The following is a 23,802-nucleotide window of genomic DNA, read 5'->3' as shown; positions in this document are numbered from 1 at the left end:
TCAGAGCGCCCCCTCACGGCCCGGGCCTGGCGGTCCAGGCTGCAGTCGGGCATTATTAACACACCGCGGCTCAGAGCGCACAGCGCCGTCACATCCAGGAGAACCGGTTCAGTTAGAATGAGGGGAGAAGCGGGTTTCGAGCTTCTGCAGTTGAGAGTTGTCTGATGGTTTCACGTGCAGTGCTGTATTAGCTGCAGGAGCGCATCGCCGGTTGGTGGTCGTCATGTTCCACGTTTCTGTCCTCCTATAACCACGGTGAGTCGCCCGGGCTGATGGTGACGCAAGTTAAACGTTCCCTGCCACGCAGCGCACGCGGGTCACTTGGCCCCCGTACTTCGCACGCGCGCACCGGTTGTCCGCTGCCCCGGCAGCCGCTCCCTGTCTCGCGCCGCGCGTCGCGCTCCTGGGCGGCGGGGCCACCCCGCTGGGCCAGCGCCGCGAGCGCCCGCAGAGCCCTCCCCTGCGCGACCCCGGCAGCCTATCAGCGCCCGGCAGCGGCGTCTCGCGCACCTCCTGCTCCGCGAGACGGTGGTGTTCCAAACACGGGGACAGACTTCCTCGGCTCCAGAGCTCTCGGGAACGTGGGACAATTTCTTTAAGAGTTTCCTTGGCAGGCGGCGCGCCTGACGTCAGCCCAGGGAGTGGAGAGGGAGGGAGGGAGAGGAGTGCAGCATTGCCGAGGACTCGGGAGACGCCAGATTATTTGTGCTGGAGCTGTGCTGCCGAAAAGGAGCTCAACGCCGGCTGTGGACACAGCAATGCGCGCAGGGCGCCCGAGACCAGACCGGAGCCTCGTCCGCTGAGTCGGGAGAGTGCGTGTCCGTGTCGTGAAAGTGGGAGACGCGACGCGCTGGTGGTGTTTATCCACCTCCGGCCACAACCGCGGTGCCTCCAGCTCAGGTAGAGGAGGGAGCCGGAAGAACTCGCCAGTCAGGTTGAGCTGTTTGCGCTCCGGGCTCCCGGCGGCGCTTGAGCTTTGTTTTCTTGCGAGCGGAGGGAGGGAGGGAGGACAGCCAGCCCCCCCCCCCGCCCCGGGCCGGGCCATCGCCAACAGGTCCCCGTCGCGCGTGAGAGCCGAGGACTCCAGAGGCCGGAGCCATGGTGCCCGAGACGAGGAAGAAGGTCTTCATCCTCGTGGATGTGCTGTGCGTGGTGGCGGGTGAGTTTGCAGCGGGCTGCGCGGGGTGCGAGTCATGTGCCGCTCCGGGGGTCCGGGATGGGATTATCTGCGCTGGTGTTGTTATCACAGGCAGCCCCCCTCCCAGCCGGCTGTTGACATAGCTCTAATAAACACCCAGGCTCGGGGTGTGAACAGCTTCTCTAACGTGAAAGCTGGGGTTCAGATCGTCGTTATCGGAAACACACCCCCTTACGACAGGGTCAACGACTCCGCGCCGTAGTCTGAACAGATCGCACAGAGCGCGTTTGTGACTGCTATCAGCTGCTTCCAAATCTGCTTTACTTTAAAAAGTGTTGGGAAACACAGTCTCATTGTAACGCGTGTGCGTGCGGGGGTCTTCTCTCCGCTGTCAGGGGTCCTGTCAGGCACCGTGCGCGGGACGCGTGCAGGTCGTCTCCCGTCTCCGCTCCGCTCAGGAGGTTCCAGCAGCGCGACGCCCTCTGTGTGGAGCAGCGCTGGTACAGGGCAGTGAAGTGTCCAGGGTACTGAAGTGTCCAGTGGTAGTGTACAGGGTAGTGAACAGTACAGTGGTAGAGTACAGGGCAGTGGAGTGTACAGTGGTAGTGTCCAGGGTAGTGAAGTGTCCAGTGGTAGTAAAGTGTACAGTACAGTGTCCAGTGGTAGTGAAGTGTCCAGGGTAGTGAAGTGTCCAGTGGTAGTAAAGTGTACAGTACAGTGTCCAGGGTAGTGAAGTGTACAGTGGTAGAGTACAGGGTAGTGAAGTGTCCAGGGTAGTGAAGTGTCCAGTGGTAGTAAAGTGTACAGTACAATGTCCAGGGTAGTGAAGTGTACAGTGGTAGAGTACAGGGTAGTGAAGTGTCCAGGGTAGTGAAGTGTCCAGTGGTAGTAAAGTGTACAGTACAGTGTCCAGGGTAGTGAAGTGTACAGTGGTAGAGTACAGGGTAGTGAAGTGTACAGTGGTAGAGTACAGGGTAGTGAAGTGTCCAGGGTAGTGAAGTGTCCAGTGGTAGTAAAGTGTACAGTACAGTGTCCAGGGTAGTGAAGTGTACAGTGGTAGAGTACAGGGTAGTGAAGTGTACAGTGGTAGAGTACAGGGTAGTGAAGTGTCCAGGGTAGTGAAGTGTCCAGGGTTGTGAAGTGTACAGTGGTAGTGAAGTCTCTAAAACAAATCTCAGTTTTACATTTTGTGCAGTGGCGCAGTGTGAGAATTGTTGTTGGGTTTGATTGAAGTCGCTGTTGTTCCGTGTGGCTTGCGGACACCCCGACACCCCTGATTCTCGGGCGCGCTGGGTGTTCCCTCCCGGTCTCCAGCTCGCGTGCAGCTTCTCCAGAGGGAGGAGTCTTGCTCTGGGGCTCTAACCCTGATCCTGCAGGTTATCTAGCTCATCGTCACATCACAGAAACTTGAGCAGTTTCCTTGTGACGAGTTCGGACCAGAACCCTTCATCCCCAAGCAGCTGGGTTCTCCTTATTCGGCCTGACTGGGTGCTTAATCGATCCGTAACTCAGAGGTGATCCCAATCTTTAGACACCAGCGAGGTAGGAAGCTGTAGAAACAGGTGACCTATGAGACTAACTGGAGTGGGTTTCTCCTGGAGCTGGACCGGAGACCCCTGTGTGCTGCTCCAGTCCTGGAGGACCGGAGTCCAGGTTTTCCCAGTTTCATGAAGTCCCCGAAGGGGTGAAGTCCCCTTACAAGTGTTAAACTGGTCCACGAGGCTCATGATTGGTTCGGTTCTGTTCCAGAAGCCCTGAGGTGCAGCGCCTCAGCTCTGCCGGGTGGGAATGCAGGTTGAAGAGCTCTGCTCTCTGTGCAGGAGGGCTGTGGGATGATTCTCAAGCAGCACCCATGGGAGCAAATCGCTGTGCCCCTCTCAGGTTCTGTCTGGTGTGGACAGGCTGTGGTCACGTCAAGGATGGGGGGCTCCATTACTTCTCTTGGGAATACCAGGATGTTCTCTGTGCTGTGCTCAGACCTGAGAGCGAGAGGAGGGGGTAGGACCACATTCATGTACAGGAGGAGGCAGATGACTCCAATCTTGCTGACTGAGCTGTCAGAAAGTAGTTCCTTGGTCCTGGGAACACGTCCAGTCATTTCCTAAGGTGACCCCAGTGATCAGCTTGCAGAAAAGGAGCTCTGTTCTGCAGGAACATTTACCAGAACTGGTCCTTCTGTTTCTGCAGGCAGACAGATTCCCTGAACCGGATGGAACTGCAGTGCAGTGGGAGTCCTGTCTGTGTCTGTATCCCTGCCTGCTCTGAGCTGAGCTGAGTGGCAGCTGGGCGATTGTTAAAGGGAAATTTGTTAAGTTTCCTGCAGACGTTTCTTTTTCGCGTGAATCTTGTCCAATGTGGCCGACGCTGCAGGCCCTGAGCAGCAGGGAAATACTCCCTTCCTCCTCCAGATCCTAATCTGCAGCAGCAGAAGGCTTTTAATGAGCCCGTTGCTGGGCCGGGGGCAGTAATTAGGAGCTGCTGTGGTGCGTGTCAGATCTGTTGGGGTCGTGTGTCTCCCAGCGTGGGGAAAGAGGCCAGGGGGCTGCGGTGGTTTTGTTCAGGGATGCGTGCACTTGGGCTGGGGGTCGGCTCAGGCTGCCTCGCCTCGGAGAGACAGGAAGGTGGGAGGTAGCTGTCAAACCACAGCCTGACACGATTAGAGGTCTCTCAGCAGTGTTCAATCACCAGATTAATACCTGAGGACGGAAGACACCACTCCCTGCTACAGCTTAACTGACACTTGTTCTGAAATGAAGAGTATGTTTAAATTCTAGGTTCTTTTTTTACTCAAAATACTGAATTGAATCTCTTGGTTCCTGAGGAGCAGCACTTTGTGTTTAACAACACACAAACACAAGGAGCCATTGCAGTTTTAGCTACCCATAGTGTAATTCTTCTAGTCCCTGTGGAGTCCAGTACACTGACACGGCCCAGTCACAGGGCTCTGGACTCTTCCAGTCTCTGTGGAGTCCAGGACACTGACACGGCACAGTCACAGGGCTCTGGACTCTTCCAGTCTCTGTGGAGTCCAGGACACTGACACGGCACAGTCACAGGGCTCTGGACTCTTCCAGTCTCTGTGGAGTCCAGGACACTGACACGGCCCAGTCACAGGGCTCTGGACTCTTCCAGTCCCTGTGGAGTCCAGTACACTGACACGGCCCAGTCACAGGGCTCAGACTATACAAGAGTAACTAGTAGAACATGGACTGAAACAGACTCTGCTGTGCAAGGTTGTCCATCCCCGAGTTTTGCGCTGCAGAGACCCATCCTTCTGAAGGAACTGATCTCCCACCCAGCCATCCCAGATTCAGGCTGCCCACACCTCTCCTGCTCACACCCCTCAGAGAGAGATATTCTCCCAGCAGTTCGTCCCTGTCCCCTCCCCCCCCACTCCAGATGGGAAACATTTATCTGGAATCAGCTTTTAATTGCCTCCCAAACAGGAGGGGCTGTCTCTGCTGTAGAGCCAGACAAGTTCCAAGACCTGTAAATCTTTATTACAGCTGGAAGAAATAAGTAAATATTAACCCTGTTAATTTGTGAGGTCTGGGGATGCCAGTGCTGCCTGGGTGGTGGCACCGAGAGTCGCACAGCGCAGTGGCCTCCTCTCTCAGACCTGACTCGGCTGTGAAAACACAGAGCGCTCTGTGGCAGAATCGCTCTTCGGCATCTTCTGCAGTGTTTGGAAGTGAGCTGCCCTGCAGCCTGGGGTCTGTGCTGTGCTGGGGAGAGCTGGTCTTGCAGCGCAGGAGTGCTCACAGCCGGCTCTGCAGCTCGGTCCACCTGTGAGATGGGCCAGATTGTTCAGGTTCACAGTGAAATGAAAGTTCTGACTACATCTTTTCAAAGGAGGTTTGCTGAAACTCTCAGGCTCTGGTAGATGTGCTCCTTTTGCGGTCTGCTTTGCTCTGGTGTCGATTTTCGGACTTTTTTTAACACTTTCTTTGCGGAATAGTGTTTAAATTAACATACGTGCCCAAATGCCCAAATAGCATTGTCGCCTTGTAGCCTGACCTCATTAGATCGCAGGAGGTAAGTTGGACCCGGTCAGTACTGGGGTGGGAGACTCTAAGGAAAACCCGGTTGCTGCTGTAAGTGGTGTTTGGTGGACCAGTAGGTGGTGCTCTTTCCTCTGGTCCAGAATTTCCGAGCCGGAGCCCCATTGTTGTGACCAGAGACACTGTGCAGTCAGGGGTGCTATCCTTCGGGTGCAACATCAAACCGAGGTCCCAACTTCTCGAGATCCCAGGGCGATGTCTGTAAGTGTGGCAGTGTATCCTGATAAAGTTCCATTCCACTCCACTTGTAGAAATGTACCCAGGCCGTACCCAGATTGGGGGTATTCACCCCCCTTTTTTACCTGCAGGGTCCACTTTTTACAGTGAGACCCTGTGGAGAGAAGCGATCTGCAAGACGCAGGAGAAGTCCGCTTCAGATCTGAGGAAACGGAGCGTCCTGCCCTTCCAGTGAAATGCTCTTGTTTCCACTGTGCTGCAGTTTGCAGGAATGTGTATTTCCACATCACTGCCATATCCCACAGTCGTCGCCCCGCAGAGCAGGCCGAGTGTTTGTGTCTGCTCTCCTTTCAGCTTGGCATTGTGCTTGTGTACACATGGGCCCGGAGCGTTATGCAGCCTGAGGCCCAGCCCTGTGTGCATGTGAGCCGAGCGGAGCAGAGATTGTAACTCCAGACCGGGATTGTTTGTACACTCAGCACATACCTTCCGGATTACTCAGGCCAGTGCGAGGGAGAGAGAGAGAGAGAGAGAGGGAGAGAGAGACTGAGTCAACAGAGCAGCCCCCCGCACCCCACATATACACACCCCACACACACACACCCCACATACACACACGTACACACACACACAATAGACACATGTACACACACACCCCACATACACACATGTACACACAGCACACACACGTACACACACACAATACACACACCCCACATACACACACAATACACACACCATACATGTTCACACACTCCGTACATACACACACAATACACAATCCGTACATACACACACAATACACACACCATACATACACACACAATACACACACTCCGGACATACACACACATGTACACACACACGTACACACACACCGTACATACACACACAATACACACACCGTACATACAAACACAATACACACTCAATACACACACGTACACAATACACACTCCATACATACACACACACAATACACGTGTACACACACACACACCCCACGTACGCACACACTATACATACCATACACACACCGTTCACTCACAACCCACATACACACATATATACACACTGGAACAAGTAAGAGGTTTATTCCATGCTGAAAAAAAGAAGAAAGAGAACACAACGTTTCGGCCGTGGGGCCTTCTTCAGGTGTGAGATATATATATATAAGATATATACACCACACCTGAAGAAGGCTCCACGGCCGAAACGTTGTGTTCTCTTTCTTCTTTTTTTCAGCATGGAATAAACCTCTTACTTGTTCCTTTGCAGCCTACACATGCTGACGCGCTTCCCACCTGAACTACTACTACATACACACTGTACACACAACACACACACCCCACATACACACACCGTACATACTGTACACTCACGTACACACACACACCATACATACACACACACCATTCACACATAACCCACAAACACACCATTCACACACACCCCACACACACAAGAACACACACACTCATACAGACACACCCCACACACACGTACACACACATTTACTTATGCACATATACATACACAAGTATAAACAAACCACCCATACACACACAACATACACCAGCCATACACATATATATACTATACACATAAACACCGCACACACGAATATACTCACATCACACATGTGTACACAAACCACACACACATACAGTATACACGCAAGCACACGCATACACAAATACACACAGCAGTCCCAGCTCTGCTCTGTTAAGTCTCCCAGAGTCATGTAGGTTTAGCTACTCAGTAGCTAATGTATCCCAAAATGTCCATTTTCTCACCATGACAGTATTGAAACTGTCTTGCTAAGAGTGTTAAAGTCTCCCACCACACTGACCGCTGGCCACCCTGACCACCACACTGACCGCTGCACTGACCTCCTGCCACACTGAGCGCCGGCCTCTGGCCCTGCTGCCCTCCGCTGAGGGGAGACACTCGTCCAGGGTGGTGGGGGATACGAGGAGTTGGAATAAGAGATGGCAGCTAAGGGTTAAGATCAGGAGGCGCAGGAAGCAGACGCTCAGAACACCCACAGCCCCAGCCTGGCCCTTGCTGTGACCCCGACAGGGAGAGAGGCACAGGCAGAGCGGCCCACTGTTCACAGTGTAATTGCACATCCCTGGGCTAAAAATGGCAGGGCTGCGCTGGGCCGTCTATATTTACAGAGTGAGGAGTGAGAGGGAGGAGAGAGACCTCTCACGGTCTGAGCTGCGCCAGCTCTCCGACCCGGGCGGCGCTGGCCCTGTATTTTTAAACGGGATATTTCTGTTCTTCAGCGCTCTGTGGCGGAAAGGTGTGGACTGGCTCTCTGGCTGGGCCCAGTCTCCCGCTCGGCAGCCAGTCCACAGCGGCCATGACCTTCACCTGTGCTTGTCCAGCAAGTGCAATCAGAAGCAGAGCCATGTGAACAGCAGGACTGGGGGGGCAGGGGTCCCAGGACCCCCGTGATGAGAATCCTAGTATTTGGGGGGGATATTTTCCATGGAGCAGTGTGCAAGCTGGGTGCCTTGTCTGAGGGGCTCTGGAGTCAGAGAGCCGGGACAGGAGGTGTCACTCAGACGTGTGGATGTGTGGGTGCTCCGGAAGGGGGTTTGGAGGTCTCTGGAAGAGCAGGTTCGGGGTGCCTCGATGGAAACAGTGGGTCAGGATGGTGAGCGCAGCGCCAGCTGGAGTGCCCCCCTTGTGCGTCTGCTGGTGCGCTTTATTGCGGAACGCGTTCAGAAATAAATGGAAGAGTAACAATCATCCGCCCTTTGACCGGGAGGCGCAGAGAGAGTGAGGCTGCCGAGCACAAGTCACGCCCGTCGTCAGCGATCGATCGGCGTCGCGGTGCGTCTGCGCTGACCTCGCACACAGGCGCCTGTGTCCGCGTGGTCCGGGTGCGAGCGAGTCTGTGGCTTCTCCGCTGCTGCGGCCGGTGTTCGGGGTGAAGCAGCCGGGCTCCGCTTGCTCTGCACGCTTTGGGGTGCCTGGTGGATCCCCCTCCTGCAGCACCCCGCTTCCACAAGCGGGCGACTGCCCCCAGCCCCCAGCTGCGCCCCGGCGCCCGCGCTCCGGGTGCAGACACCCTCCCTAGCAGCTCGTGTTTCTCTCTTTGTGTCCTGAGCTTTCTCTTCTCCAAGTTTCCTCTCGGTCTTTGTTTTGCTCTTTGTTCATTTCCCCTTCCTGTCTGATCTGATCTCTCTGCTCTGCTTCCCTCCTGCCTCCTCTCCCTGTCTCCCTGCCTGACTCACTCCTGTGTCGGCCTGCCTGGGTGGGGCTGTTCGCCGTAGTGAAGAGAGAATGAAAGAGATCTGGGACAGGGGCAGAGCCGGGCCCTGGCACGGGGCGGGGGGGAGGGGTGGAGTACACAGCCAGCTCTTTGAGAAGATCTTCACAGAGGCTCTCCTGATCCCAGAATCCCTCAGTTCTCGTTCCAGCCAACAGTCCCATTAGTTTGACAGTTTTTCTTATTTTCCTTACCTCCCTCAGTGTTTGGTAACAGTTCACAAGCCCCGTTTCTTTCTGGCGACCGGTGTGGAAAGTACTCCTCACCAGCTGGTGCCGAACTCTGGGGAGGATGTGTGTGTGTGTGTCTGTCTGTCTGCTGCTGCACTGCCTGTATCCTGAGACTGACATCGCCTGAGCCGACCCTGTCAGTACCTGCCAGAGCCGACTCTTTTCAGCCGTGCTCTGTAATGTGGTTTTGACTTCCCGCTGAATTCTCTGGTGATTTTGGCCTAGTGCAGGTGCTGACTGGAACTGCATGGAGCCTTCATTGAGAAGGAATGGGCTCAGCCCTGTCCTAGCCCCAGCCCCAGCCTCGGCCCTGTCCCAGCCTCAGCCTCGGCCCTGTCCCAGCCTCAGCCCCGGCCCTGTCTCAGCCCCAGCCTCAGCCCCGGCCCAGCCTCAGCCCCGGCCCAGCCTCAGCCCCGGCCCTGTCTCAGCCCCGGCCCTGTCTCAGCCACAGCCCCAGCCCCAGCCCCAGCCCCGGCCCTGTCTCAGCCCCAGCCCCAGCCCCAGCCCCAGCCCCAGCCCCAGCCCCAGCCCTGTCCCAGCCCTGTCCCAGCCCTGTCCCAGCCCTGTCCCAGCCCTGTCCCAGCCTCAGTCCCAGCCTCAGTTTTCATTTCTCCTTTTTGGAGCCCATTGAAGCCTCACAATTCCCTCAACAGGTGTGGATAGAGAGGTGCAGATAGCCCAAGGCTGGGGTTATTGTGTTTCTGATTGTTCTGTGAATTATGTATCTGGTAGCAGATGTGTTTCAGTTGTGCTTTTTGACGCAGCGAAACTGGGCTCTGTGCCATGGAGGTCTTTACACAAAGGGTTGTGGGAGTCTGGAGCGAGTTACCCAGACATGGTTGGGATCAATTAACTAGAAATGACCAAATCATCTAGATGGGCTGAACTGTCTCCTCTCGTTTGTAACCCCTGTCATGTCTCAGCTCGTCCCGATGACAGCGCGGAGCCACCTGAGCAGAGTTTCTGTCGGGATCGACTGGGGCGGTTTCTTTCTCAAGCGATACGGAAAAACCTAGTCCAATAAAGCCGTTGCCATGGGAAGCAGCCGCATTCCCGCGGGGGGCGAGGAGCCCTGTGATGCCAGGCTGCTCTGTGCTTCCTGTCACAGCTTGTTTGTGTGCTCGCAGGAGACAGCAACGCCTTTATCGATCTGGGGCATCCGGTTTAATCCTGCCTGCTCCAGGCTCTCGTCTCCTGCCCCCTTTCCCGACTCAGTCACCGGCGGGGTTCCCCAGTTTCCCAGTTTCGGGAGAGGGAGCTCGCCTTCGGCAGTGGTACAGCAGGCTCGGGCCCTGCCAGCGACGCGCCTTCTGGAACTGCTGTGCCACCCAGCTCTTCATTCTCAACAGGCTCCACACGGGCAGAGAGGAAAAACAGGCTAATCAAATCCCAAAAGAGCGCTATTATCAGAGGCTCCAGGCCGGCTGTGATGAAAATCCCTTTCAGCTGTAAGAGGATCATTCTCAGCGGCCTCTCTGTCTCTCTCGCGCCTCCTCTGGTGAGCCGAAGGCAGAAGTATCGCGCCGCTGCCTGTAGCGACTCCAGGAAGGAGGAAAGTTCTTCGCCCGCCCCCCTCCCCCAGCTCCTCTTCCCCCATGCGACCTTGAGAGATTCCTTTCGGAATCCGCTCCCCCTCCTCCCATCGGGGAAGTGTGGTTACTGTCAGAGAGAGAAACAATATTCCTGATATTTAACGGGAACAGAGATTAAAAAGAGCAACAAAAGGGCTCCTCCGTCATCGCTGTCCCGGTCTGCCCTCCTCCCCCTCCTCTCCCCTGATCCGATCGGACAGTGTGGGACGCAGGGCGCTGGCCTCTGTCGCTGACCCTTTGGGCAGTGGCTCCGGAAGGGTCACCACAGTTTCGGGGCGCCTGCCTCGGTGCCTTGAACCTCTGCACTGCATTGACCTGCAGAGCCTCTCGCTGGTGGAGAGTGCGTGGGTCTTTGGCGGAGGCACGGTCTTCCTCCTCTCCCTCCTCTCCCTCGGTGCAGCAGTTGGCCCCTCCAGAGCTCGGCCACAAGCACCGAATGACACCTCGTCGTCACCTGGCCCCTGCAGCATTGCTCTCTGGGATTCCCAGAGTAGCGAGCTGTGGAGGTGAAATCGGACTGTAAGCACAGTGTCAGGTAGATTCCCATCCTCCGGCTGTCTGGCTCACGGCTGCTCCAGTGCAGCTGCAGTCCTCAGTGTGAGATGGATGCTCAGTGCTTCCTCTCCGAAGCAGGCTGATGTCTGCGGGGATAGCGCTGTCTGTGTGCGGACCGAAGGCCCCTGCACTCCTCTTCCTCAGTGGGAGGTGCTGATCCTGACCGCCTCCTTGACGGCGAGGACTCGGTCCAGCGGCGCGCGACCGCACTTGGCACTTCGATTTCAGTCTTCAGCCCGTCTGAAGACGAGCCGGCTTCCAACACGTTTTCCCATCTGCGCAGGACCCTTTGGGTGCCCTTCCACGGACACGCCCCCGCCCACAGGTCCAGCTCGTGGCTCGGGCAGCTCGGCTGGCTGCTGGACTGTCCTCAGGCCCAGGCTGTCACACAGCAAGGTGTCCGTCCGGTCTGGTCCGGTCCGGTCTGGTCCGGTCCTGGCTTTAGCTCCAGCCCTGACTGGACAGGAGCAATTAGGTACATAACTGGATCAATCGAATCCAATAAATGGATAAATAAAGAGGAAGTGGGGAGACTACAGCTACACACCTTATTGAGTTTTATTGCAGAGGGGACGTCCCCTCTGTCCCCTGAAGACAGGATCAATAAAACTACTCAGGGAAGGGGTGTAAATGTAGCCCCCCTCTTTCTGTTTATGTATCCCATCCTGCTGTTGATATCTTTTGCTTGTGTGTGTTTTGTCCTTCTGTGGGAGAAGCCAAAGACACATTTCCACAGCAGTGGACACTACCGCATCTATTGTTTCTAAATCGGGAAATGATTTTGTTCGGGTTCCGGCTGCGCCCCAAAGAGGGGTGTCATCCTTCTGTAGACCTGCAGGGCTCCTGTGCCAGGAGACTGGGGCGCCACCCTCAGCTGACTTCGGGGCGCTCAGTGGTCGCTCTGTTGACTGGCATGGGGAGGCAGAGAGGCACCAACAGCTCTGAGCAGGCCGTGCCGCTGTCTGCCGCCCGGCGCCCGTGCCAGGGCAGCCGGACTGCAGGGCGCTGATAGCGGCGCAGGGCCCGTGTGGGGAGCAGATAGCGTGCTGCATGGGACACGCCTGCACGCCAGGGCTGTGTTTACTCATCTCTCGCTGGGGCACAGGCAGGGCCAACCACAGCACACGCCGCTGCTGCTGATCTCAGGTCCCAGGGCCGCAGAGCCGGAGGTGACCGGTCAGGGCCCGGAATCGGACTGGCCCGGTCCCAGAATCGGATTGCGCCGGGCAGGGTCCGGAATCGGACTGCGCCGGGCAGGGCCCGGAACTGGACTGGCCCAGTCCCAGAATCAGACTGCTCCGGTCAGGGCCTGGAATCAGACTGCGCCGGTCAGGGCCCGGAATCAGACTGGCCCAGTCCCAGAATCAGACTGCTCCGGTCAGGGCCTGGAATCAGACTGCGCCGGTCAGGGCCCGGAATCGGACTGGCCCAGTCCCAGAATCAGACTGCTCCGGTCAGGGCCTGGAATCAGACTGCGCCGGTCAGGGCCCGGAATCGGACTGGCCCAGTCCCAGAATCAGACTGCACTAGTCAGAGCCCGGAATCAGACTGTGCCGGTCAGGGCCCGGAACTGGACTGGCCCAGTCCCAGAATCAGACTGTGCCAATCAGAGCCCGGAATCAGACTGCACCGGTCAGGGCCTGGAATCAGACTGTGCCGGTCAGGGCCCGGAATCGGACTGGCCCAGTCCCAGAATCGGACTGCGCCGGTCAGGGCCTGGAATCAAATTCTTCCAGTCCCAGAATCGGACTGCGCCGGTCAGGGCCCGGAATCAGACTGGCCCAGTCCCAGAATCGGACTGCGCCGGTCAGGGCCTGGAATCGGACTGGCCCAGTCCCAGAATCACACTGCGCCGGTCAGGGACCGGAATCAAACTGTTCCAGTCCCAGAATCGGACTACGCTGGTCAGGGCCCAGAATCGGACTGGTCCAGTCTCAGAACCGAACTGGACCTCGAATGCCCTGGGAGTGAGCTCCACTGCACCACCACAGCCAACAACTTCAGTGGCGTTTGTAAACAGGCCAGTGTGGACTCCCAGCCTCCCCCTGGCCCTGGGGCAGCCTGTGCTGTATCAGCTCTGCGCCTGGAGGAGAGGGACAAGGCTGGGATCGGAGCTCTAACCCTCATGCTCCTGCATGCACACTTGAAGGTTCCTGTTATTCTGGTGTTCCTCCTAGGCACTGCATGTGGGTCTGTAATTACACACTGTACTTAATAGTTGCACACTTAATTATAACTTGACATTCAGTAGATGGATTCACAAAGGCTCAGAAGTTATTTTCCATATTCCTAAACTCCTTCCAGGTGATCCTCCGTTCTTTTTCCCCCACTCAGGATGGCTAAAGAGTTTCAATCTCAGGCAGATGTGTTATTGAAGATGAGCTCGGCTTGTTCCAGAACTTGCAATCTGAACACCGGCTCCCTGACATTCTTTTGCAACTCTCGCGCCCGTACTCCCCTGCCAGCCCCCTGACTTGGGCGCCCCCTGGGGGTGAGGGGGTGAGAGCCTCATCTAGCTTAGGTGGTGACATGGTTTCATTGTTCTCAGAAAAAATTCGTAAAGCAAAAATCGTTCGAAAGCGGGGAAGATGACCTGGGCTTCTGCAGCTGTGCTCTCAAGGCCACAGAGCTGTGGCGCGACGCCTCGGGAGGCATGATGGGAGAAACGCCCCAGCCGAGAGCTTGCAGTGCTGTTCCATGTGCCCCTGCCTGCAGCCTGCCAGCTGCTGCTCCACAGCCACAGGCTTGAATAACACACACGCTGGAAAAGGACTCCCTGCCCTGGGCCTGCGAGTCTGGGGGCTGGGGTGCAGTGTCACCCCTCTCTTTCTCGTTGATGGTCTCCGGGGTCACTGTCGTGTAAGACTCCCGCTTCAGAAAGGGAGTCGCTGTGTGTTGGCTCAAGACACCTGCTTTGGAAACACAACTTTCCATTCGCTCTTCTGGCTCATTCCTCCCTCTTTCCAGGGGCTGTACTGCATGTTGCTCCAGCTGGGTTTTACACCATGTATGTCAGCCAGCTGTACACACGCCCACATTACTGATGCGCTAACTCTGAGCACGCTGGGCTGTAGGGAGAGCTCTTCCGCACTGTGTGAAGCGCTCCCCAAAAGTTATGGGTAGCACATGCAGAGAAAAATGCAGGTCTCACAAAACCCTAATCTCTTCAGAAACACTTGTGCGGATCAGGGGTGTGGGGGAGTCACATGTCTGAGCCCTGATGTGGGGGTAGAGTTGTCCTTGAAGAACGATACCTTTGCCAGCCTCCATATCATAACAGAGACGCTGCCGGATCAGACTGGCGCTTGGCCTTCGGCAGGCAGCTCCAGGGTTTGTGAAGATGGCCTTCAACAGGATGCGCACTTCGGAAAGCTTTCCTGTGTGAATGTGTCTCTGTGTATCCCAGCTGTGTCCGTGCTGCTCCTCTGCTCTTCCTGCAGGACTGATACTCTTCCATTGCATGAGCTGCACTTGTGACATTGGCCGTATTAACATTTAGGTGGATCCTGTGAATCTGTTGCTGTGTTAACATCGAGGAGGATCCCGTGAATCTGCTTCTCAGCTGCCTGGTGGCAGTGAGGATGCAGATGCAGGGTTGTTGCAGCAGCAGGAGAGGGCAGCGCTGCGGACAGAGGACGAGATCATTGTCCTGCAGAGTTGATCGTATGGGGTTGGGCACTGGCGGCAGCTCTGACCACGTACTCTCCCTCTCCACAGCCTCTCTGCCCTTCGTGATCATGACCATCGTCTTCAGGCCCTTCCAGCGCGGCATTTACTGTGACGATGAGAGCATCAAGTACCCCTTCAAGCCTGACACCATCACACATGGCCTGCTGGCGGCAGTCACCATCTCCTGCACCGTCATCATCGTGAGTGCCACGTGCACCAGGCTCGCACCCACACACTCACACTCCTCACTCCTGCACACTGCACACACACACTCGCACTCCTCAGTCCTGCTCACTGCACGCACACTCCTCCTGCTCACTGCACACACACACTCAAACTCCTGCACACTGCACACACATGCTCACATTCCTCACTCCTGCACACTGCACACACACACTCACACTCCTCACTCCTGCTCACTGCACGCACACACACTCACACTCCTCACTCCTGCACACTGCACACGCACACACACTCCTCACTCCTGCTCACTGCATGCACACACACACTCCTCACTACTGCTCACTGCACGCACACACACACTCACACTCCTCACTCCTGCACACTGCACACACACTCACACTCACACTCCTCACTCCTGCTCACTACACACATACACTCACACTCCTCACTCCTGCTCACTGCATGCACACACACTCACACTCCTCATTACTGCTCACTGCACGCACACACACACACTCACACTCCTCACTCCTGCTCACTGCATGCACACACACTCCTCACTCCTGCACACTGCACACACACACTCCTCAATCCTGCACACTGCACACACACACACTCCTCACTCCTGCACACTGCACACAAACAAACTCCTCAATCCTGCACACTGCACACACACACTCACACTCCTCACTCCTGCTCACTGCACGCACACACACTCCTCAATCATGCACACTGCACACACACACTCACACTCCTCACTCCTGCACACTGCACACACACACACTCTTCAATCCTGCACACTGCACACACACACTCACACTCCTCAATCCTGCACACTGCACACACACACTCACACTCCTCACTCCTGCTCACTGCACACACACTCACACTCCTCACTGCACGCACACACACACTCACACTCCTCACTCCTGCTCACTGCACACACACACTCCTCACTCCTGCTCACTGCACACACACACACACGCACGCACACACACTCCTGCTCACTTCCACACACACTCACACTGCACACATACACTCCTCACTCCTGCACACTGCACACACACACACTCACACTCCTCACTCCTGCAAACTGCACACACACACACTCCTGCTCACTGCACACACACACGCACACTCCTCACTCCTGTTCACTGCACACACATACTCCTCACTCCTGCTCACTGCCCACACACGCACACTCCTGCTCACTGCACACATGCACTCCTCACTCCTGCACACTGCACACACACACACACTCACACTCCTCACTCCTGCTCAGTGCACACACACTCACACTCCTCACTCCTGCACACTGCACACACACACTCACACTCCTCACGCCTGCTCTCGATGTGCGAGTTGAGTCTGTCTGACCCGCCTGTGCAGATCTCGTCAGGTGAGGCGTACCTGGTCTACACCAAGAAGATCCACTCCAACTCGGACTTCAACCAGTACCTGTCGGCGCTCTACAAGGTCGTGGGCACCTTCCTGTTCGGGGCAGCTGTCAGCCAGTCTCTCACCGAGCTGGCCAAGTTCACCATTGGCAGGCTGCGCCCCAACTTCCTGGCTGTGTGTGCCCCCAAAGTCTGCAATGGGTACATGCCTGAGATCAACTGCACTGGGAATCATCACAATGTCACCGAGTCCAGGTAGGGAGGGGAAGGAGGAGCACAAGACATTGTGCACAGGACTAAAAGCATTAAATTAGCCGTAGATGTTTTTAGCTCTGTTATTCTAAAATAGTTGCACAGCTGTTACATTGCCACTCTAAAACCAGCTTAGTGCCGTTTCAGGGTAGTTTTGTTATAAGGAAATTTGCCCATACTTGTGTAGTAGTGTATACTTGTGGTTGTTTGTGGTAGTGAGCATTCAGACACAGGAAGAATGACAAAGCAGATGACTAGAATTGAATGTAGCGCCACCTGGATAACAGGGAGGACATAGCATGCCGAATGCCAGATTTGATCAGTAACGTGGCCTTTCATGTTTTCCCAGGCTGTCGTTCTATTCGGGTCACTCCTCGTTTGGGATGTACTGCATGCTCTTCCTGGCGGTGAGTAACAGCCGGACAGTTTAGATCGGTCAGAGTCTGTGTTGGGGTGTTTTGATCGCAGGGGTGCTCTCAGTCCCTCTGTGATTGGATGTCGTGATTATGTTGGGGCTCTCAGACCGGCTGTGTTGGGGTGTCCTGAGTGTGAGCTGTGTTGGGGTGTCGTGAGTGTGAGGGAGCACTCGGGCTGGCTGTGTTGGGGTGTCGTGAGTGTGAGTGGGCTCTCAGGCCGGCTGTGTTGGGGTGTCGTGAGTGTGAGCTGTGTTGGGGTGTCGTGAGTGTGAGGGAGCACTCGGGCTGGCTGTGTTGGGGTGTCATGAGTGTGAGCTGTGTTGGGGTGTCGTGAGTGTGAGGGGGCTCTCAGGCCGGCTGTGTTGGGGTGTCGTGAGTGTGAGCTGTGTTGGGGTGTTGTGAGTGTGAGGGGGCTCTCAGGCCGGCTCTGTTGGGGTGTCGTGAGTGTGAGCTGTGTTGGGGTGTCGTGAGTGTGAGGGGGCTCTCAGGCCGGCTGTGTTGGGGTGTCGTGAGTGTGAGCTGTGTTGGAGTGTTGTGAGTGTGAGCTGTGTTGGGGTGTCGTGAGTGTGAGCTGTGTTGGGGTGTCGTGAGTGTGAGCTGTGTTGGGGTGTCTGCCTGACTCTATTCAAGCGCTGATGACAAAGCTTGAATTCAGCCCCAGATTAGCTGTAACTCCAGATCCTGTCCTTGGGCCTGGGCTCCCGTTTGGAGTTTTTCTCAGATAAGAGCTCGTCCTGCGGCTTGGCTGGCGTGTCTGATCACAGTGGAGCTGTTGTGTCCTTCACCCTGGATGTGTTCCCGGCGCTGCAGGGGAGCGCCGGCAGGAAGGTGCCAGCGTCCCAGTTCTGTTACCGTGGTATCGGTGCTGGACTGCGCCTCCTCCCTGCCCTGGCTCTGGGGGAGGAAGTGAAACTGGCACAGCACAGAGATTTCGCAAGCTGGCGTCTCAGCTTTCCACTGGCCTCGCCAGGACCCACGAGTCCCTGATATCTGAGAGGCTCCTCGGCTGCAGGTTCTGCCCCCTGGCCTTGTTAAGCTGTGCAGGAGGTGGGGGTGGGGGTGGGGGTGGGGGTCTGGGAATTGGCGGTTTTAAGGAAAAAGGGCCCACGTTGCCAATGCAAGCATTACAGGCACTCAGTCATTCCAGCTAGAAGTTTTGTTTTAATACTCATGTTTATATCAGGGGGCTGCGATATCCTGGAGACATGATTCATTTCTCTTCACAACAGGCCCATTGAGTGCCAGCTGGGGGGGCTGGGGTCCCTGCGGCCCTCTTGTGCTGCTGCCTCCCTCTCTGGGCTGGGAGCAGGAAGGTGGTGGTTGTGGGAATCTTATTCTGGCATCAGAACATGTCTCTGGCATGAGAGCCGGGGCTGGAGCTGCAGGGTCCTGGACTGTTTGTGATTCGTGCAGCGCCTGTGCTGATGCCAGCTCTCCCCCCCGCATCTCGGGGGGCCGTCCTGCAGTGTCCGCCTCTGTTGACCCTCTCCTCCCTGTGTCTCCAGCTCTATGTCCAGGCCCGGCTGGTGGCCAAGTGGGCCCGTCTGCTGCGCCCCACGATCCAGTTCTTCCTGATCGCGTTTGCGGTGTACGTGGGGTACACGCGCGTCTCCGACTACAAGCACCACTGGAGCGACGTGCTGGTGGGCCTCCTGCAGGGGGCACTCATCGCCATTCTCATTGTAAGCATTGATCCCCCCCCCCCTCCGTCTGTACCTCTGTACCTGGGTTCGCTCCCTCTCCACAGGCATGGAGCAGAGCTCTGGGGTGTGTGTCCCCAGGGGCCCAAGGCCTTCTGGGTATTTAATTCATTCATACATGACTGGATTAGTTCATTAGAATTGAACCATTTTCCTAGCCCTCCAGCTACTTTTCAGTTTAGAGAGGCCTGCTGGAGCTGCTACTGATTAAAGCCCAAAGTCTCCAAATTGAAACAGCAGAGCGCCGGCCTGGAGGCGAATTCGAGCACAGCACATACACCGGTGCACACATCCGAGTACACAACCACAGCCAGGTACACACACAGGCGCACACATCCGAGTACACAGCCACACACAGGGGCACACATCCAAGTACACAACCACAGCCAGGTACACACACAGGCGCACACATCCGAGTACACAGCCACAGCCAGGTACACACACAGGCGCACACATCCGAGTACACAGCCACACACAGGGGCACACATCCAAGTACACAACCACAGCCAGGTACACACACAGGGGCACACATCTGAGTACGCAGCCACAGCCAGGTACACACACAGGCGCACACATCCGAGTACACAGCCACAGCCAGGTAAACACACCGGTGCACACATCAGAGTACACAGCCACAGCCAGGTACACACACAGGTGCACACATCCGAGTACACAGCCACAGCCAGGTACACACACAGGTGCACACATCCAAGTACACAGCCACAGCCAGGTACACACACGGGCGCACTCATCCGAATACACAACCACAGCCAGGTACACACACGGGCGCACACATCCAGGGCTCTGTAAGAGCCAGGACAGGGTCAGCGCCAGGCTGGGCAGCTCTTTCACCCAGCAGGCCTCAGAGCTGCTGCCCTCCTGCTGTCAAAGATCTGGGGCTCCAGCCTTTAATGTCCTGGACGAGAGCTGCTGCTGTAGGGTTTCAAAGCCGTTCTATATGTCCCTGTGCTTCGCGATGGGAGCTGCAGTCCTGTTCATGTGCCGTCACTGAGGTCAAGATTCGGACCAGGCGGAACCGTCCTGGGGCGGATTTCTGTTCCCGGGACAGAACCGGGTCAGGGGCGTCCTGGTGAGCGTCTCTCTTTACCTCCCCCAGGTGCGCTACGTGTCCGATTTCTTCAAGGTGCGCCCCCCGAGGTGTCCCCACGTGGAGACGGCCGAAAGTGAGGTTCTGGAGCGGAAGCCCAGCCTGCAGGTCGTGGACTCGGACCAGAACCACTACTCCTACCCGCGGGCTCTGTGAGGCCCCGGGCTGCACCCTTCAACATGACCCCCCCAGACTGTCGGCAGGCAGGGAGCCCGCGCCTCCCACCCCCCTCCCTTAGCTCGTCGTGCACCTGCTGGGATGCACCCCCAGTTCCGAGGGGGTCCCCAGCTGGACTCTGGCTCTGCTCATCACTACTGCTGCGGTCCCACCTGGTTCTGACTCTGCTTCTTTCACGGCTTCTGGCTTCAGGGTCCAGCCTGTGCTGGGAGGTGAGTTGTGTTTTTTAAAAAACCAGACGGCAGGTCATCAACAGGAACCGTGGAGAGAAACCAAAGAAGAAGACTCCCTGTCCCAAGCCCACATCAAGGACACGGCCCGGAATGAGACAGTGTTCGAGACGGAGGCGGCGTTGGGCTGGACCCAGAGCCTGCTGGGCGTGAAGGGGTGGGTGCGTGTGGAGACGGGTGCCCAGTGCGCGTGGCCATACTGCCCCACATGCTGGTCCCTCCACTCCTGAATGGTCCTGGAGAGCCCCCGGCCCGGTCCGACATCGGTCCGCTCAGCTAGCGCGTTATAAATTATTGATTTGCACCTGAAGGTGACCGAAATTCAGATTTTAACTGCAAAATGATCTTTAGATTACTCAGTAACGAATTAGTAACCAATGATCTGCTTAACTGATGACAGTAGTTCTGGAATGGTTTTGAAATGGCTGATGGGATGGTGATCTTTAGAATCTGGGGGACTGGGGCTCCCTGGGCTCCCCAGGACCAGGGCTGGAGACCCCTTGTGTTGGAGCATCTTGCCACCTGGGAGAGCTGGGAAAGGTGCCCATGCGCAAGTGCAGGTTCATGGCATCTGTCCCAGGCTGCTGTGGGAAACCAGGCTAATTCTCACCCAGCAGGAACCTCGGAAAATATTACTACCATGTCCTCATTCCCGGAGAAACTGGAAGTTTGTTGTTCCTGAGGGGAGAAACTGAACTTGTGCGAAATGAAATGCACGAAGTTCAGAATGAACTCCCAGGTGAAAAGAGGGAATTTTGGGGCAAAACCTGCTCTGTGGAGAGAGTGCAGAAATGATTAATATTAATGAGCACAGTGCAGAATATTCCCTGCTCCCACATTTCCGTGTGCTGTCCAGCTAACCCCGACCCCTGACCTGTCCTGGCAATGCAAGCTGGGATACTATAAGCCATTTTCCCATTGGGAAAAGTGACCTGGAATTAGGAGCAAAACAGGGATGAAGTCCTCCCTGAGTGCTTTCTCTCGCTCTCTCCCCGACTCGCCCAGGATCGCTGGTGACTTTCTTCTTGAGCTGCTGTCCTGTACAGCCTGATGAGGAGGTTGAGTCATTTCATTCGGAGAGGAGGTTGAGTCATTTCATTTCACCAGGGCCAGTGTTGCTGGTGCTCCCTGGTGCTTGTTGTGTGTAACACGGGGACAGAGTGAACAGTTTTAAGAGGCAGTGTGTTAAGGGAACACAATATGGATTTTCTGGGTTTTATTTTTTAGCACTAGGGGGAACCATTTTCATGAGTCTGAGAATTTTCTATTCAGTGTGAGACTGGGTAGGTCATGATAACAAAGCCTGGGAAAACTTTTTTCATTTTTATTAGAAATGGGCCAAAGAACTGAACAAAACTAATGCTAGTAAATATCTCATTGTCATTGTCGTACACTACTGTACAGGCCACTATCGCCGCCCTGCTGGCCACTACGAGAAGTGCAATTATGCGCAAATGTGTGTAATTCTAATTGTGAATTTACAATTAAGTGTACATATGTATGTATATGTGCTGTGTATAAGCATATACCTGTATTCGTTTTTAATGCTCTGTGTTTGTGTGAGAGCGTACACAGAAAGAGGTTTTCTCCATGTGCTGCTTGGAATGTAACAGTTTTCTTCACGGCTCCAGAGTTTCAGAAGTCTGTTGCTTCTCCTGTCCAGCTGGGTTTCTTCCTCAGCCGTTATTCTGCCAGAGGAAGAGTTACCACCCCTGCGGTCAGCAGAAGTCTCTTTTTATTGCTCTTTTATTATTGTTTTTTTCTTGTGTTGTACACAAATTGTTTCCCTGACAGTCTAAGGGACATGTATAAGACTGTGTGTTTGTGTCCATGCTTCATATTGGCTTGCCTGGAATAGTGCCACCTACAGGCGTGAGCAGGGTGTTTTTAGGAGGCTTCAGGACGAAGAGCTGGACTTTTTTTACGAGTGTTTTTCCTGCGTGTTTTAATGCGCCTGCACGCCACCGCTGAGCTGGGACTGGCTCCCTTCGGAAGAGACCTTCCAGGGCAGGCGGCAGCGCAGCTTGTCCGGCCGAGGACAGGCCGGAGCGTCGCCGGACACCGGGAAGCAGGATGCTGTTCAAAGGGACCGTTGTCATGGCGATAGCCTGCAGCTGCTTGCTCTGCACAGGGGCACCTGTGTTTCTGCAAGTCCCACCGGTGTGCAGATGTCCCACTGCATCACCGCTGCCAGCAGAACCACTGGTTTGTTTGAGAACAGGGGAGGGGGTGACGTGTTTGTGTTCTTAAAGATTGAAACTCATTAAAAAGAAAAGCGTGGCTTTAGTGTGTCTGTTGTGTTTCTGTTGTGTTGTGGTGGTTGGAATGGGCCCTGAGCATCCCACATGTCCCACACTGTCAGGGTGCAGGAGCTGCAAGCCAGCCCTTCCTGGGTTTCACCCCTGCGGCAGGAGACCCCTCTGGGGCTGGGAAGGACTCCAGGCCCTTTCAGTCTCGCACTTTTCCAGCTGCAAGTGCTCCTGGTGAGGTGGGGGGGGCGGCCAGGGGGGTAGTGGTGTGTGCCGGGGGGGTTGTCTCTGTGAGGGGGAGTGGTGAGCTCGCTTGGGTCAGCCTCTGCTTGCAGCATCTCTCTGAGCACTGCAGCAATCCAACAGTGACACTTCGCCAGCTCCTAACAAGACAGGGGAGCTGCCAGCTGGGCTCGTGGCAGGAGCCTGGAGATGGCTGTGGATGGAATTATGTCACTGCTGCTTTGAAATCCGTTTTTTTCTGCCTTTCTTAACATGAACAATATGTGTGCTCCAGTCTAGCGTGCTAACAAAGGCTGTGGGAGGGCCGCCGAGCACCAGCAGTAAACCAGGAACTGCGTCTCTGGGAGGAGCTGTCCCACACAGAAGCTGAGGGGAATTCCGATCCCAATTCCGATTCCTGCGCCAAGGAAGTTCTCGCCTGATTTTTTGCCTGTGGAGCCGGTTTGCTTCGTGTTGGGATGAAAGATATTCTCCTGGAAGCTCATGGTGTGTGAATGTGGCAGAGAGGGTCCGTGCTGTGGTCCTGCTGTGAATCTCACAGCAGGCCAGTTAGTTAGGGCTCAGCTCTCCCAGCTGGAGGGATGTGGGTTCGAGGCCCCTCTCTGGACTCTGCTAACACAGAGCTGCACTGGTGCTCAGTCCAGTCTCCCTCTTCACAGACGCACGCACAAGGACAGACTCCACTCTGGAATTCTTGAACTGTTCAGTCTGACATCCCTGAAGTTCCCCTTCAATTCCTGTGGTCTCTCCCTGGGGTCCAACTGCAGCTCAGGGGGCCGCTGTGTGTCCGCAGGCGGGGCTGTATGTCAGGGGGGTGGGAGGGGGTCTCCTTCTGGATGTAGAGCTGAACAAACCGAAAGAAATGATTACCTTTTTTATTATTGTGGCACCTGCAGGGGTTGGTTCGCTCAGATTTTTGTAGCACAGTTATAGCATATTGTATCTAGAAGAGCTAAATCTGCTAAACTAAATATACTAAAACTGTATCTAAGAACAAAAGAGATTTGTCAGAGACATCTAGACACACAGGAAGCTGAAGAGTCCTGTAGGATGTCTGACATACAGCTTATAAAGGAAGGAGGTTGTTCAGTGTCCCAGAATGGAAGTCTATCTGCTCTGTTTGCATTGTAAAAACAGGCAGC

The 23,802-nt window shown here is 55.6% G+C and overlaps 1 protein-coding gene across 1 annotated transcript; it reads left to right on the top strand.

The window, feature by feature from the left end:
* Positions 1 to 504: 504 nt before the first annotated feature.
* Positions 505 to 22,451, top strand: LOC148813720 (phospholipid phosphatase 2-like). Its single transcript, XM_088907736.1, has 6 exons — positions 505 to 1,159; positions 14,754 to 14,905; positions 16,278 to 16,540; positions 16,887 to 16,944; positions 18,459 to 18,635; positions 19,771 to 22,451. Exons 1-6 carry the CDS (start codon positions 1,099 to 1,101, stop codon positions 19,915 to 19,917), a joined length of 858 nt encoding a protein of 285 aa, XP_088763862.1. The 5' UTR covers positions 505 to 1,098; the 3' UTR covers positions 19,918 to 22,451.
* Positions 22,452 to 23,802: the final 1,351 nt, after the last annotated feature.

Source organism: Atractosteus spatula, chromosome 28, assembly GCF_055471065.1.
Source record: "Atractosteus spatula isolate fAtrSpa1 chromosome 28, fAtrSpa1.hap1, whole genome shotgun sequence".
Classification (NCBI taxonomy): domain Eukaryota; kingdom Metazoa; phylum Chordata; class Actinopteri; order Semionotiformes; family Lepisosteidae; genus Atractosteus; species Atractosteus spatula.
The sequence above is the reverse complement of the archived record's forward strand: the minus strand, read 5'-3'. Positions and strand labels throughout refer to the sequence as shown.

Excerpts from the sequence above, each read along its gene's own strand:
- LOC148813720 (XM_088907736.1), top strand. The coding sequence starts at position 1,099 with ATGGTGCCCGAGACGAGGAAGAAGGTCTTCATCCTCGTGGATGTGCTG. Across the intron at positions 1,160-14,753 it reads TGTGCTGTGCGTGGTGGCGG|CCTCTCTGCCCTTCGTGATC; the intron begins GTGAGTTTGCAG and ends CCCTCTCCACAG. Across the intron at positions 16,541-16,886 it reads CACAATGTCACCGAGTCCAG|GCTGTCGTTCTATTCGGGTC; the intron begins GTAGGGAGGGGA and ends ATGTTTTCCCAG.